Below are 14,316 nucleotides of genomic sequence, written 5' to 3' on the forward strand. Positions count from 1 at the left end.
CGGTTGTACATGTAGTATAAACAAGGGAAATATACTTGATATATACTCTAATCTTAATAAAAGTATGCATTGTTTATGCATATTAATATATATTAATATAATTATATCTGCAATATGTTTCAATTTGTATCCGATGAGAAAACACCTAATGCATGTATTTGTATACGGAAATATTCTCTTGCAAATCCAAGAAATCATTGTAGTTCACATTTCTATGCAATAAATACATTTTAGCTAAAACCGACCTAGACATCAATTTACCTTTATCAATGTCGGATTTTCATGCTTTAAATAGGAATGAACGTAAAAGTAAAAATGAAATAATGTAATTTGTTGGAGCATGTGCGATATTGACGACAACTCAACGTTGAAACCACGTCGAATTTAGGCTAATCAATGTTGCAACCTGTTCAACATATTCATGACCTTAAGATGGGGTTTCTTATCTTGGAAGCATATTTTGTTTAAAATTACCACCTTTGTAACCAAAAATGGAAAACTGATAATCCAAGACACCTTCTAAAACTTTTTAGACAATTTAAACTGTTTGTTTTATCACACAACAGTACTTCATACTAGACGACAGACAATTTTACCCAAAGAAGGAACAGATCCTAAAATGTTGTTGTCGTGATGGCTCATCTTACATTCTTCAACAGTCTTCTTGTAATTTATCATGTTTTAAGTAAGTTTTACTTCTTATTTGTTAAATTCTATACGTATTTAACGGAAATTGTACAGGTGGTATAGACAATCTTCTCGTGGTAAAAGTTGATCTCATTAATTTAAATTCAGGTATTTAACAACATCAATGTATTTATTTTTTAATTTCATTTCAGTGTAATAATAATATGCCTTTTTATGTTTTACAGTCTATTAAAAATTCTTGTTTATGATTAAGATTTGATATTACAGAACAAACCAGTACTAAGCAGTGTATATTCAAGCCTTACATAGATGAATGTGGAAATGGTGGATTGTTATGGGATTGCAGTGTGCTCAACTTGCAAGTAGTTCCTCGGAACATCCCAGAAAGATATAGAGATAAGACCTTGGCCCTTGATCTTTCAAAAAATAATTTCTCAATGATATCAGCTGAAACATTTTCTGACGTCAATATCAAATTGTTATCAGACATAACAGCTCTCTACCTACAGGACAACAAACTTAATATCATCACAAAGTCTGCTTTTGGATTGCTAGAGAATTTGTGTGTTCTTGATCTCTCTAACTGCAATCTGAAAAAGTCTTCTCTAGCAAACCAATCTTTTGCTAATTTATCGAAGCTGAAAATTTTGCGAATACATCAAAATGCATTTAAACAGCTTGGATATCCAGATATCGAGATTTCCAGATTGGTAACATTGCAAAATTTGACAATAGGGGCATTTCAAGGGTTTTATTTTAGTAACCAATTTCGAAAGTTAACACAATTGAGAAGCGTGAACTTGCTTACAGAAAATTCGAAATTTAATCTAACAGAGACCACTTTTTCAGGTTTGTCCAACTCTCCTATAAATTATTTGGAATTAGATTTCAGAAATATGGTATTTTGTGATGTAAGTGAAGAAATCTTTTGCTCATTTCCTGTTTTAAAAGGTGTATTTATTAACTTTGGTGGATTGTGTGACTTGAACGTTGCTTTACTTTCCCTACGGTGCCTTCAGCATAGAACAATGGATTATATAAATGCCTATGGAAATAAACCACGTCTTGTAGAAAAAGCAGTTTTTCTTAACAAGGAAAATTGTAAATATTTGTTTAATACATGCACCAAGAAAGTCATTCTTAGTGAAAACCGGATAGCTGGAGTTTCAGAAAACCTACTTAGAACAAAAATGGGCCAATGCATGGAGTACTTTGACATATCTGAGAATAGAATTGAATTTATTAAGCCTGTTTTCATGTTTGATCTTCTCACACGATATCCGAGATTACAGGTGCTAAACATCAGCTTAAATGATAATCATGCTATTGCTGATAACATATTTAATCACCGTGATTCATATCATGGAAGAGACCACTTGTTACTATCATGGAAGAGACCACTTGTTACTATAAATTTGTCAAAGCATTTAAAAGTATTAGATGTTTCTAAGAATTATATCCATCCTTTTGTTTCATCATTTCCTGCTGACCTAGCTTTATCTGGTGAACGAATAAAGGAATTATATGTCGTACACACAAACTTCCCATGCAAGTTTGTTACTCAATTAAAGATGCCTTCTTTAGAAATCATTGACATATCTAATAACGATTGTAGTGAAATGAACTATAAAATTTTACAATTTGCTACAAAACTAGAAAAATTTTCGGCACGTAATGCAAAACTTAACTTTACCGATACTTTTAAAGTGGAAAAAATTTTCATTGGGCTTAAAAGACTAAAATTTGCGGATTTAAGACAGAATTCTATATATTATTTGCCACATACTGTGTATAAAGATCAAAAGCTTTCCCTTTCCACCTTGAATCTAGATAATAACGAATTATCAACAATTCCTGTGTCACATTTACAAAAGCTTCAAAATCTTTACATGCGTTTCAATAAAATTTCATTTTTTACAAAAACTGATATCAACCAATTATCAACATTGCATAAGGATATAAAATGTTTTCTTGAAGGCAACCCAATAAGCTGTGAATGTGTACATATTTCGTCTCTCAAATGGATGAGAAAGAATCAACACAAGTTTGCAGATTTGAATAAAACCGTGTGCATAAGTCAAACAATATCACTAGCAGAGTTTTTTCAAGAAAACAAATTCATGGAATTTGAAAAGAAATGTCAAGCATACTTATGGCTGATAAGTTCTTCTATTTTCTCGGTATTTTTACTAACAACAATTTTCACAGCAGCATTTGTGCACAAATATCGTGTCCATGTCGATTATGTCATTCTTCGCCTGCGTAGTCGATGGAAAGGCGTCATGCATGTGGTAGATACAAAACCATTCCAATTTGATGCTTTTGTGTCATATGCAGAAGAGGACTATCAACTAGTCATTACAACTCTGTATCTTGAGTTGATTCGTTTAGGCTTCCAAATTAGCTTACCAGATAAAGACTTTATCCCAGGTATATCAAAAGCTGAGCAACTCTTGCAGTGCATCGATGATAGCCGGAAAGTAATAATTGTCGTTACCGAAAACTTCCTGGTGAGTGGATGGGATTCATACGCCGTTCAGATGGTAGTGACTCATGCCTTTCACAATAACAGACAAAAATCCATAATAGTGATCATTAAAGATGGTATTCCTGTAGAAAGAATGCCAAAGGACTTAAGATACATATGGTGGTCTATCATAAGCATTCGATGGCCAGATGATGGAGGAAATATATCATTTTGGGAAGAATTATCTACATCCTTGAACTTGAATTAAACGGAAAAAATGCTTTTGTGAATTTATAATCTATTCTTATGTATTTGTTGCAGGTAGCTGTGTGCTCAAACTTTAATTCAAATCCTATTCTTTTTGAACTAAGTAATAACAGCTACCTTCCATCTGAGCACACTGATAAGACATTACGATCCAATTGTACATATATTAATGTAGAGTACCTGCAAGTGACTCCTCTCTTCTTTTCATACAAAAAAGTCTAAGGAGAACAGTATTGTGTTTCTTCACAAGGACACTTAAGGTTCATCTTTAGATGAAAATTAGAATATATCTGTATGATGTTTGACGATGGAGTTATTTGAGCTTCTTACCATTGTAAGGGAGTAGTGTTAACAGCGTACCATATGTTTCAATTTAAAGATGTCGGACCTAATCAGTCCAACTTTTGTCATTAATTTTTTTTTAATAATTCTTTCTTAAAACTATTTTTTCCTTGACATTTGTGACAAAAAGGGAGCATTAATCGTCAAAATCAAAATTTGCAAAATGTTTTGAAATTGTATGTTACTTTTCTTTTCATTTAACTAGTAAAATTAAAGAGTTCATCTAAGTGTGTTTCATTTTAATCTTGGTTAAAGTTGCTAAAATGTTGGCTTGCATGTAATAAAATTTACATCAAAGTGTAAGATGTTACTTAAACATTGTTTTTTTTTTTTTTTTTTTTTTTTTTTTTTTTTTTTTGATGTTGTTGGTCGCATAACAGCACCTTGCTTTGCCGAAAAATTAATGCCCTGCTTTTAGCAGTACGTTTAATCCTTGATGTTACTAGCATAGACCTTGATTTAAAAGGAAGACACTATAAAGACATATTTCATTTATATCATTGTTTAGTAATCTTTAGTCTTTGAAAATTTATGGCTCTAGCCATGCAATGTTTGTCAAGTAAACAGGAAATGATCCAATGCTAGTCCAAATAATTAAAGGCTAAATGATAATGTTCTATTTTTACGAAAGAAATATAAAGTATTTAGTCTGTTTATTTTAAACTAGCCTTGTAACATTAAGGCTTTAATTCCTCTGCTATAATGAATGAATATTTTTCCTAATTGTTCGCATGAAATATATAAAAAAGAAATATGAAATTATTTCGAGAAGCTTTTAAGAAATAAGTGATCTATTAAGATCATAAATCTCAAGACACTTTCAGAGTCAAGTTTCATAGGAATTCAAAGTATTGAAGTACCTGATATAGTAAAGTACCATTAACTATAGTAAACCATACTTTAATATAGCAATCAATAGTTTACTATGGAAATATTTTTTTACGAATCATCGATATCATTGAAATGACATTGAATTTTGGCAACCTTGATAAAGTTTTTTTTTTCAACCTTCAACTACAACAGTCTGCCTACTAGAAGAAAAATCGACTTGCAATGTTTATTTTTTTCAGTTTATTTCTTTTTGGTCAATACTGGAACAGATAAACGTAGAGAAATGACCCCCCCCCCCCCCCGTTTACCTTAATCAGGTAGGATCAAATATAATATCAGAGCAATGAGAATTTTCTATTTATCGTTATATATTATGGTAAGTATGTATTTTTATCAAGGATATTTATTTTGTTTTCTCTAGATCTGTAATTAATAAGCACTTGGTACTGGACAATACATTTTTTTTCACGCTAAGAAGGAACAGATCCTATAATCTGGTTGTAGTGATAATTCATCTCACAACTGGTATTTTTTGTTGTTGTTGTAAATTATCATTATTTTTTGGGTAAGTTAAGCTTTTTGTCTGCTATATTCGACGCGTATTTACTCGAGTCGTAGTTAAGACATCCCGTCCATTGCACCAAACATCATTTGAGTTGTCTTTTCCTGTATACATAATGTTTCAATAATACCGTATACAGATATCAAGCTGCACTGACATTGAGAAAGCTGCTATCCATTTAGAACACTATGTTTGATTGATAAACAGAAAATGTAAAAATGTTCCTGATGTCTGAATTTTAACAAGACAGTAACCTTATTCTAAGGAAGTAAATGAATCGTTTTATGCTTTAAATATTCTATTAAAGTGGAAAAATATAATTGATTTATTGTAAAGCTTTTTCTGATGGATTTTCACAGGAAATAGTAATAACCGTTCTCCCAAAATTTGCACATTTTATTGGTCAGTAACTTTCTTTGAAAGATCTTAAAGTAAATTTGTACATCCTTCAGTTCTTGATGCATAGATGGTAAGGTTTTTGTGCTTTCATGCGTCTGTATACAATATACGCCTACTTTTTACAAAAAATGTATGATTTTGTATATTTTAAATGATCATAGGACCAACTTTAAAATAATGATTTCTTGCTCTCTCCAGACTCAGATGAGAAGATGGAGTCCGTAGGTAGGTGAAAAAAAATTTTCAAAGAAAATTTCAAAATCAATGCTGAATTTTCAAAATCTATTTTCCGGAATGCATAAAAAATATTGCTTCCTGGAGGTTGAAAAAAGTTTTGAAACGGGCTATTTTTAGCAGTCGGTCGGGAGAGGGCAGCAAAACATTTTTTATAGATGACCTGAACTAAAAAAAATATACCATTTTCTCTGAACTCAGGGGAAAAAAAGTTTCCTTAAAAAGATTAAATGTAATGTTGAAATGTGATTCCTTTAAAAGCAATTTGTTTTATACGTCAGAAATCATTATGTTAAAAAGATCAGAAAATTATTTTTCCTATGAAAATGTTAGTGTCTTTTAAGATGAACTGAAAGTGAGAGAGTTGTCCAATAAGTAAAATAAAACTAGTAAACTAATTGTTCAGAGAACAATTAGAGGTCTTTCCATCTTTTTAAGTGTTTCCGTATCATTTGGGCTGAAAAAAAATGAAGAAAAATGCAATAAATGCAAAAAAAAAAAAAAAAAAAAAAAAAAAAAAAAAAAAAAACTTCTCCAGCTGGGATCGAACTCAAAACCCTTGGTTTGAAAGGCAGGTGCGCTAACCATTAGGCCATGCACTCCAATAACAATAGTATGTTAAAATGTTTAGGACTATAGAATAATTGCAAGCGTATTTTTAGAATCGGTAGGGGAAGAAAGAAGTTCCGTAAAAGGAAATAGTTCCTGAATTTGCAAGCAGTATATTAAATAATAAGGGACGGGCTGCGTAAGAAAACATTAACACTGTTCCCTAATGAAAATGTATTAATGGACTGTAGCCTGATTCCTCGATATTGTGAGCATGATGAATTTTTTGTAAATAGCTTTGTTGTAAGCTTAAAAGATCGGGTTCGGATTTTAACATTTCTGACTGAATATCCTGAAATAACTATGAAACATTTAAATAAGCATTTCTTCGGGTTAAATTAAATATGTGTATCACAAATTAAACTCCCAACATGCATTTTTAGAAGGGAAAGACGACAATGAAAGCGAGAATTGTTTTTAATCTACCGAAAATCGCTATTTCTGGAAACTGATTAATTCTAAATAAAAATCAAATAAATTCCAAATGTAAAAGAAAGAGAAAATGCTTGGTATTAAAATGTCGTATCATATCAGGAGAATCGAATGCTGCTAACGACATCTGAAGAAATAGCCGATAAAAGGTTTAGATCATTTCTTCGTTCACCTGCACTTTAATTACAAACACAACAGAACTTGTAGTTTTTGCCGTGAAACTTCAAGACTTCTTTAAACTTATATGACTCACCGTAAAACTCTCCAGAAACTTTCTCTGAGGTCTATACTACAATTGTACCAAATATGGTGTCGATCCGAGGTCTGGTTTGAATTTGACAGAAATATTCTACGTTGTTGTTGATGTGATTTTTTTTTTAAGAAAGGGGGGGGGGTTAATTATTTATTTTATGCCTCTTTTAAACTAAGAATTGTAACTACTTCCACATCCTTAAGCCTGATTGTGACCTTGGGTCAAGGTCAAAGGTCAAGGTCAAAGGTCAAGGTCATTAAAAAAAAAAAGAAGAGAAATCTTTACTTTTCTATGTTTTACCTGATACTGGAGCTGAATGCATGTCCTTACTTTTCCATTTCACCCAAGGTCAAGGTGAAAGGTCAAGGTCAAAGTTCAAGGTCATTTGGTAAATTGCCATATTTTACACATATATAAGGAATTTCTAATGTTTTTAAATGACCTTGACCTTTGACCTTGACCTATATTTCAAGGTCAAAGGTCGAACATGCCCATGCAGTTGATCCCATGTCTCTAGGATACACCGTTTTAAAAAAAAGTTCATTAAATGTAAGCAGCGTAAACTTTCAGGGGCAGTAACTCATACAAGGGACCAAAGAATGCTTTTGCAATGATAGAATGAAGAGAGTACTAAATGAGTCGAAGACACTGATGAAGGTTTGGAATCTCTACGGTTTACGGTTTCGGAGGAGTAGCGATAACAAGGTTTTGTTGCACAAGGGGTGACAACTTTTGAATGGGTCAAGCTCGGGGGACAAGAATGAAATCTTTGAAATAGTTTTAGAAGGACATATTATAGATGCAAAGATATTCAGTATATGTTGAAAGACAAAAGAGATATTAAAAAAGCTCATTTTCTCATATTTTGAATGACCTTGACCTTTGACCTCTATATAAATTTCAAGGTCAAAGGTCACACATGCCAATGCTATTGGTCCCATGTCTCTACAATTAATCGTTTAGAAAAAAAATTGATTATTTGTAACCATCAAAAACTTTCAGGGGCAATAACTAATTAAAGGGGTTTATGCAACCTTTCGCACTGAATAGATTGAAGAGTCTACTAAATTAGTCAAAGACATTAGTGAAGGTTTCGTATCTCTACGGTTTAGGGTTTCGAAGGAGTAGCGATAACAAGCTTTTATTGCGAAAGGGGTTGCAACTCCTTGAGAGGTCAAAGTTCATATACGCAGGGTCAACTGTAAAAATCTTTTACGAAGTGCATTCTTATGGACCATAAATCTTTTCGATAACTTTTAAAACAAAAAACCATTCGGCGGAAAAATAATAATAATAATAATAAACAGAACAATTTCAATAGGTCTTTCCACAGAAAGGTGGAAAGACCTAAATAAGTAATTCAACATATGGTTTATCAATATGCTTGTAGAATCATTTAATTTTATTTTTTTCACATTCGAAAAGTCTATTCAAGAATTCGAGAATTCCTACATACTGAAAACTGTGTTTTTTCCTACTGTCTTCTCGAAGAAATTTTCTTTTGAAATCAGCATGGACACTATACTGAGCTGAAAACTGTTTAAGACATTGTCTTTGACAAGAAGATGAAAATGAAAGTGTATGTGAAAACTGCTCTCCATTATAGAAATCGCTAATGAGAGATAAGGTTTTGATATATATTTTGAAAGACTAGTCTTTCAATTTGACAGTTTTCAGATGTATGAAGAAATTCAAAAGTAAACTAGTAGACTAATTGTTCTCGAACAATTAGAGGTCTTTCCACCTTCTTTAAACTTCCTATATTCTTCACATTTAACTCTCTACTGTTTATTTTTATACAAAAGAAACCAGAAATGGCTTGAGAGATGGAAAAAATAGCAATTTTAAAAAATTTGAAATGACCTTGACCTTTGACCTTGATTAAATATTCAAGGTCAAAGGTCAAATTGCAATTAACCCCATGCTTCTACGACTTTTAGTTTTAAAGTTATAGGGTTTACTAGTAAGCGCAGAGACATTAAAGGGCGATAACTCATATAAGGGGTCAGGGGATACTTTTGCACTGATAGACTGAAGTTGTGTCTAAAGACCCTGAATACATTAGTGAAGGTTTCGTGTCTCTGCGGTTTACGGTTTCAGAGGAGTAGTGATAACAAGGTTTTTTGCACAAGGGGCAATAACTTTTAAAAGGGTTAAGCTTAGGGGACAAGATTGAAATCTTTGAAATAGTTTTAAAAGTACATATTAAAGATGTTAAGATATACTGTATATGTTGAAAGACAAAAGAGCTATAAAAAGAGCTTTATTTATCATATTTGGAATGACCTTGACCTTTGACCTTGACATAAACTTCAAGGTCTAAGGTCAAAGAATCTAATGCAGTTGGTTTTGTGTCTCTACGGCTTATTGTTTTGAAAATTTTTCATTATTTGTAAACTTCAAAAACTTTCAGGGGCAATAACTCATAAAAGGGGTCAACGAATACTTTCGCAATGATACAATGAAGCAAGTACTAAGTTAGTCGAAGACATTGATGAAGGTTTTGTATCTCTACGGTTTACGCTTTCAGAGGAGTAGCGATAACAAGGTTTCTAGCGAAAGGGGCAATAACTGCGAAAGGGGTCATAGGTTATATGCGTTGGGTCAAATTTGTTCATAACTTTTTATGACCTTTACGATGAACAAAAAATCTTTTCGATAAATGTCGAAACAAAAAATCAGCGGAAGAAAAATAATAACTAGTAAACTAATTGTTCTCGAACAATTAGAGGTCTTTCCACCTTCTTTAAATTTCATATATTTTTCACATTTTACTCTATAAAGTTAATTTTTATACCAAAAGAATCCATAAATGGCTTGAAAGATGGAAAAAATGAAAAATTTAACAAATTTGAAATGACCTTGACCTTTGACCTTGAACAAATTTTCAAGGTCAAGGGTCACATTGCACTTGACCCCATGCTTCTATGCCTTTTAGTTTTGAAGTTATAAGGTTTAATAGTAAGCGCAAATACATTAAAGGGCAATAACTCATATAAGGGGTCAATGGATACTTTCGCACTGAATAGATTGAAGTTGTGTCTAAAGACCCTGAAGACATTAGTGAAGGTTTTGTGTCTCTACGGTTTACGGTTTCGGAGGAGTAGCGATAACAAGGTTTTCAATAAAAGGGGCAATAACTTTTAAAGGGGTAAATCTTAGGGGACAAGTACGAAATCTTTGAAATAGTTTTAAGAGAACATATTAATGATGCAAAGATATTTAGTATATGTTGAAAGACAAAAGAGATATAAAAAGAGCTTAATTTCTTATATTTTGAATGACCTTGACCTTTGACCTTTGCATATATTATATGGTCAAAGGTCATTGAATCTTATTCAGTTGGTCCCATGTCTCTATAACTTATTGTTTTGAAAATTTTTAATTATTTGTAAACATCAAAAACTTTCAGGGGCAATAACTCATAAAAGGGGTTGACGAATACTTTCGCAATGAAAAGATTGAAGAGTCCCCTCAATTAGTCGAAGTCATTTGTGAAGGTTCCGTACCTCTACGGTTTATGGTTTCGGAGGAGTAGCGATAACAAGGTTTCTATCAAAAGGGGCAATAACTGCGAAAGGGGTCATAGGTTATACGCGTTGGGTCAAATTTGTTCCTAACTTTTTATGACCTTTACGGTCAACGAATAATCTTTTCGATAAACATCGAAACAAAAAATCAGCGGAATAATAATAATAATAATAATAATAATAATAATAAACAGAAGAAAATCAATAGGTCTTTCCACAGAAAGGTGGAAAGACCTAATAACTAGTAGACTAATTGTTCTCGAACAATTAGAGGTCTTTCCACCTTTAAATTTCATATATTCTTCATATTTAACTCTCTACTCTTTATTTTTATACAAAAGAAACCAGAAATGGCTTGAGAGATGGAAAAAATGAAAATTTAAAAAAAAAAATGAAATGACCTTGACCTTTGACCTTGATTAAATATTCAAGGTCAAAGGCCAAGGGTCACATTACAAATAACCCCATGCTTCTACGACTTTTAGCTTTAAAGTTATAAGGTTTACTAGTAAGTGCAAAGACGTTAAAGGGCGATAACTCATATAAGGGGTCATCGGATACTTTCGCACTGAATAGATTGAAGTTGTGTCTAAAGACACTGAATACATTAATGAAGGTTTCGTGTCTCTGCGGTTTACGGTTTCAGAGGAGTAGCGATAACAAGGTTTTTCACACAAGGGGCAATAACTTTTAAAAGGGTTAAGCTAAGGGGACAAGATTGAAATCTTTGAAATAGTTTTAAAAGTACATATTAAAGATGCAAAGATATACTGTATATGTTGAAAGACAAAAGAGCTATAAAAAGAGCTTTATTTCTCTTATTTGGAATGATCTTGACCTTTGACCTTGACATAAACTTCGAGGTCTAGGGTTAAGGAATCTAATGCAGTTAGTTTCATGTCTCTACGACTTATCGTTTTGAAAATTTTTCATTATTTGTAAACTTCAAAAACTTTCAGGGGCAATAACTCATAAAAGGGCTCAACGAATCCTTTCGTAATGAATAGATTGAAGAGTCTCCTCAATTAGTCGAAGACATTGGTGAAGGTTTCGTACCTCTATGGTTTATGGTTTCAGAGGAGTAGCGATAACAAGGTTTCTAGCAAAAGGGGCAATAACTGCGAAAGAGGTCATAGGTTATATGCGTTGGGTCAAATTTGTTCATAACTTTTTATGACCTTTACGATGAACAAAAAATCTTTTCAATAATTGTCGAAACAAAAAATCAGCGGAAGAAAAATAATAATAAGAAGAAGAAGAATAATAATAAACAGAAGAAAATCAATAGGTCTTTCCACAGAAAGGTGGAAAGACCTAACTAGTAGACTAATTGTTCACGAACAATTAGAGGTCTTTCCACCTTCTTTAAATTTCATATATTTTTCATATTTTACTCTCTAAAGTTAATTTTTATTCAAAAAGAATCCATAAAGGGCTTGAAAGATAGAAAAAATGAAAATTTTAAAAATTTTGAAATGACCTTGACCTTTGACCTTGAACAAATATTCAAGGTCAAAGGTCAAGGGTCACATTGCACTTGACCCCATGCTTCTGTGACTTTTAGTTTTAAAGTTATAAGGTTAAATAGTAAGCGCAAAGAAGTTAAAGGGCGATAACTCATATAAGGGGTCATTGGATCCTTTCACACTAAATAGATTGAAGTTGTGTCTAAAGACCCTGAAGACATTAGTGAAGGTTTTGTGCCTCTACGGTTTACGGTTTCGGAGGAGTAGCGATAACAAGGTTTTCAGTAAAAGGGGCAATAACTTCTAAAGGGGTAAATTCTAGGGGACAAGTATGAAATCTTTGAAATAGTTTTAAGAGGACATATTAATGATGCAAAGATATTTAGTATATGTTGAAAGACAAAAGAGATATAAAAAGTGCTTAATTTCTGATATTTTGAATGGCCTTGACCTTTGACCTTTGCATTAATTTTAAGGTCAAAGGTCAATGAATCTTATGCAGTTGGTCCCATGTCTCTACGACTTATCGTTTTGAAAATTTTTAATTATTTGCAAACATCAAAAACTTTCAGGGGCAATAACTCATAAAAGGGGTTGATGAATACTTTCGCAATGAAAAGATTGAAGAGTTCCCTCAATTAGTCGAAGACATTGGTGAAGGTTTCGTACCTCTACGGTTTACAGTTTCGAAGGAGTAGCGATAACAAGCTATTCTTATGAAAGGGGCAATAACTTTGTAAGAGGTCAAAGTTCAAACATGGGGGGTCATTTTTCGGAATAACTTTTAATATCCAGTATCATGAACTATAAAGTTTTTCAATAAGTCTTGCGATTTCAAAAGTCCGGGAAGAAAAAGAATAAGAATAATAATAATAATAATAATAACTAGGAGACTAATTGTTCAGAGAACAATTAGAGGCCTTTCCACCTTTTTAAGTGTTTCCATGTCATTTGGGTTGAAAAAAAGGAGAAAAATGCCAAAAAAAAAAAAAAAAAAAAAAAAAAAAAAAAAAAATGCTCCTCCAGCTGGGATCGAACTCAAAACCCTTGAGTTGAAAGGCAGGTGCGCTAACCATTCGGCCACGCATTCCGATAACATACGTAAGTTAATTGTTTAAGACTATAGAAGAAATGCAAGCGTATTTTTAGAATCGGTAGGGGAAGAAAGAAGTTCCGTAAAAGGAAATAGTTCCTGAATTTGCAAGCAGTATACAAAATAATAAGGGACGGGCTGCGTGAGAAAACGTTAACACTGTTCCCTAATGAAAATGTATTAATGGACTGTAGCCTGATTCGTCGATATTGTGAGCATGCTGATTTTTTGTAAATAGCTTCGTTGTAAGCATAAAGATCGGGTTCGGATTTTAACATTTCTGACTGAATATCCTGAAATAAATATGAAACATTTAAATAAGCATTTCTTTGGGTTTAATTAAATATGTGTAGCCCAAATTAAATTCCCAACATGCATTTTTAGAAGGGAAACACGACAATGAAAGCGAGACTTGTTTTTAATCTACCGAAAATCGCTATTTCTGGAAACTGATTAATTCTAAATGAAAATCAAATAAATTCCAAATGTAAAAGAAAGAGAGAATACTTGGTATTAAAATGTCGTATCATATCAGGAGAATCTAATGCTACTAACGACATCTGAAGAAATAGCCGATAAAAGGTTTAGATCATTTCTTCGTTCACCTGCACTTTAATTTCAAACACAACAGAACTTGTAGTTTTTGCTGTGAAACTTTATGACTTCTATAAACTTATAAGACTCACCGTAAAACTCTCCAGAAAGTTTTTCTGAGGTCTATACTACATTTGTACCAAATATGGTGTCGATCCGAGGTCTGGTTGGAATTTTCCAGAAATATTCTACGTTGTTGTTGATGTGATTTTTTTTTTTTTTTTTAAGAAGGGGGGGGGGGGAGGTTAATTATTTATTATATTCCTCTTTTAAACTAAGAATTGTAACTACTTCCACATCCTTAAGCCTGATTGTGACCTTTGGGTCAAGGGTCAAAGGTCAAGGTCATTACAAAAAAAAAAAAAAAAAAAAAAAAAAAAAAACAAGAAATCTTTAGTTTCTGTGTTTTTACCTGATACTGGAGCTGGATGCATGTCCTAACTTTTCCATTTGACCCAATGTCAAGGTCAAAGGTCAAGGTCATTTGGTGAATTGCTACATTTTACACATATATAAGGGATTTCTTATGTTTTTAAAAGACCTTGACCTTTGACCCTGACCTATATTTCAAGGTCAAAGATCAAATATG

The 14,316-nt window shown here is 32.4% G+C and overlaps 2 protein-coding genes across 2 annotated transcripts in view; both read left to right on the forward strand.

Annotated features, from left to right (window-relative positions):
• Nucleotides 1-14,316, forward strand: part of LOC133195947 (potential E3 ubiquitin-protein ligase ariadne-2-like) — a 191,660-nt gene that overhangs the window by 106,402 nt on the left and 70,942 nt on the right. The gene's annotated exons all lie outside the window — the stretch shown is intronic.
• On the forward strand, nt 2,916-3,852 carry LOC133194830 (toll-like receptor 1). The gene has a single exon (XM_061330736.1). The coding sequence runs from the start codon at nt 2,931-2,933 to the stop codon at nt 3,381-3,383; it is 453 nt and encodes a 150-aa protein (XP_061186720.1). The 5' UTR covers nt 2,916-2,930; the 3' UTR covers nt 3,384-3,852.

The sequence above is a fragment of the Saccostrea echinata genome, unplaced genomic scaffold (assembly GCF_033153115.1).
Source record: "Saccostrea echinata isolate AGI-Se365-2 ecotype Australia unplaced genomic scaffold, CSIRO_AGI_Sech_v1 ptg000029l, whole genome shotgun sequence".
Taxonomy (NCBI): Eukaryota; Metazoa; Mollusca; class Bivalvia; order Ostreida; family Ostreidae; genus Saccostrea; species Saccostrea echinata.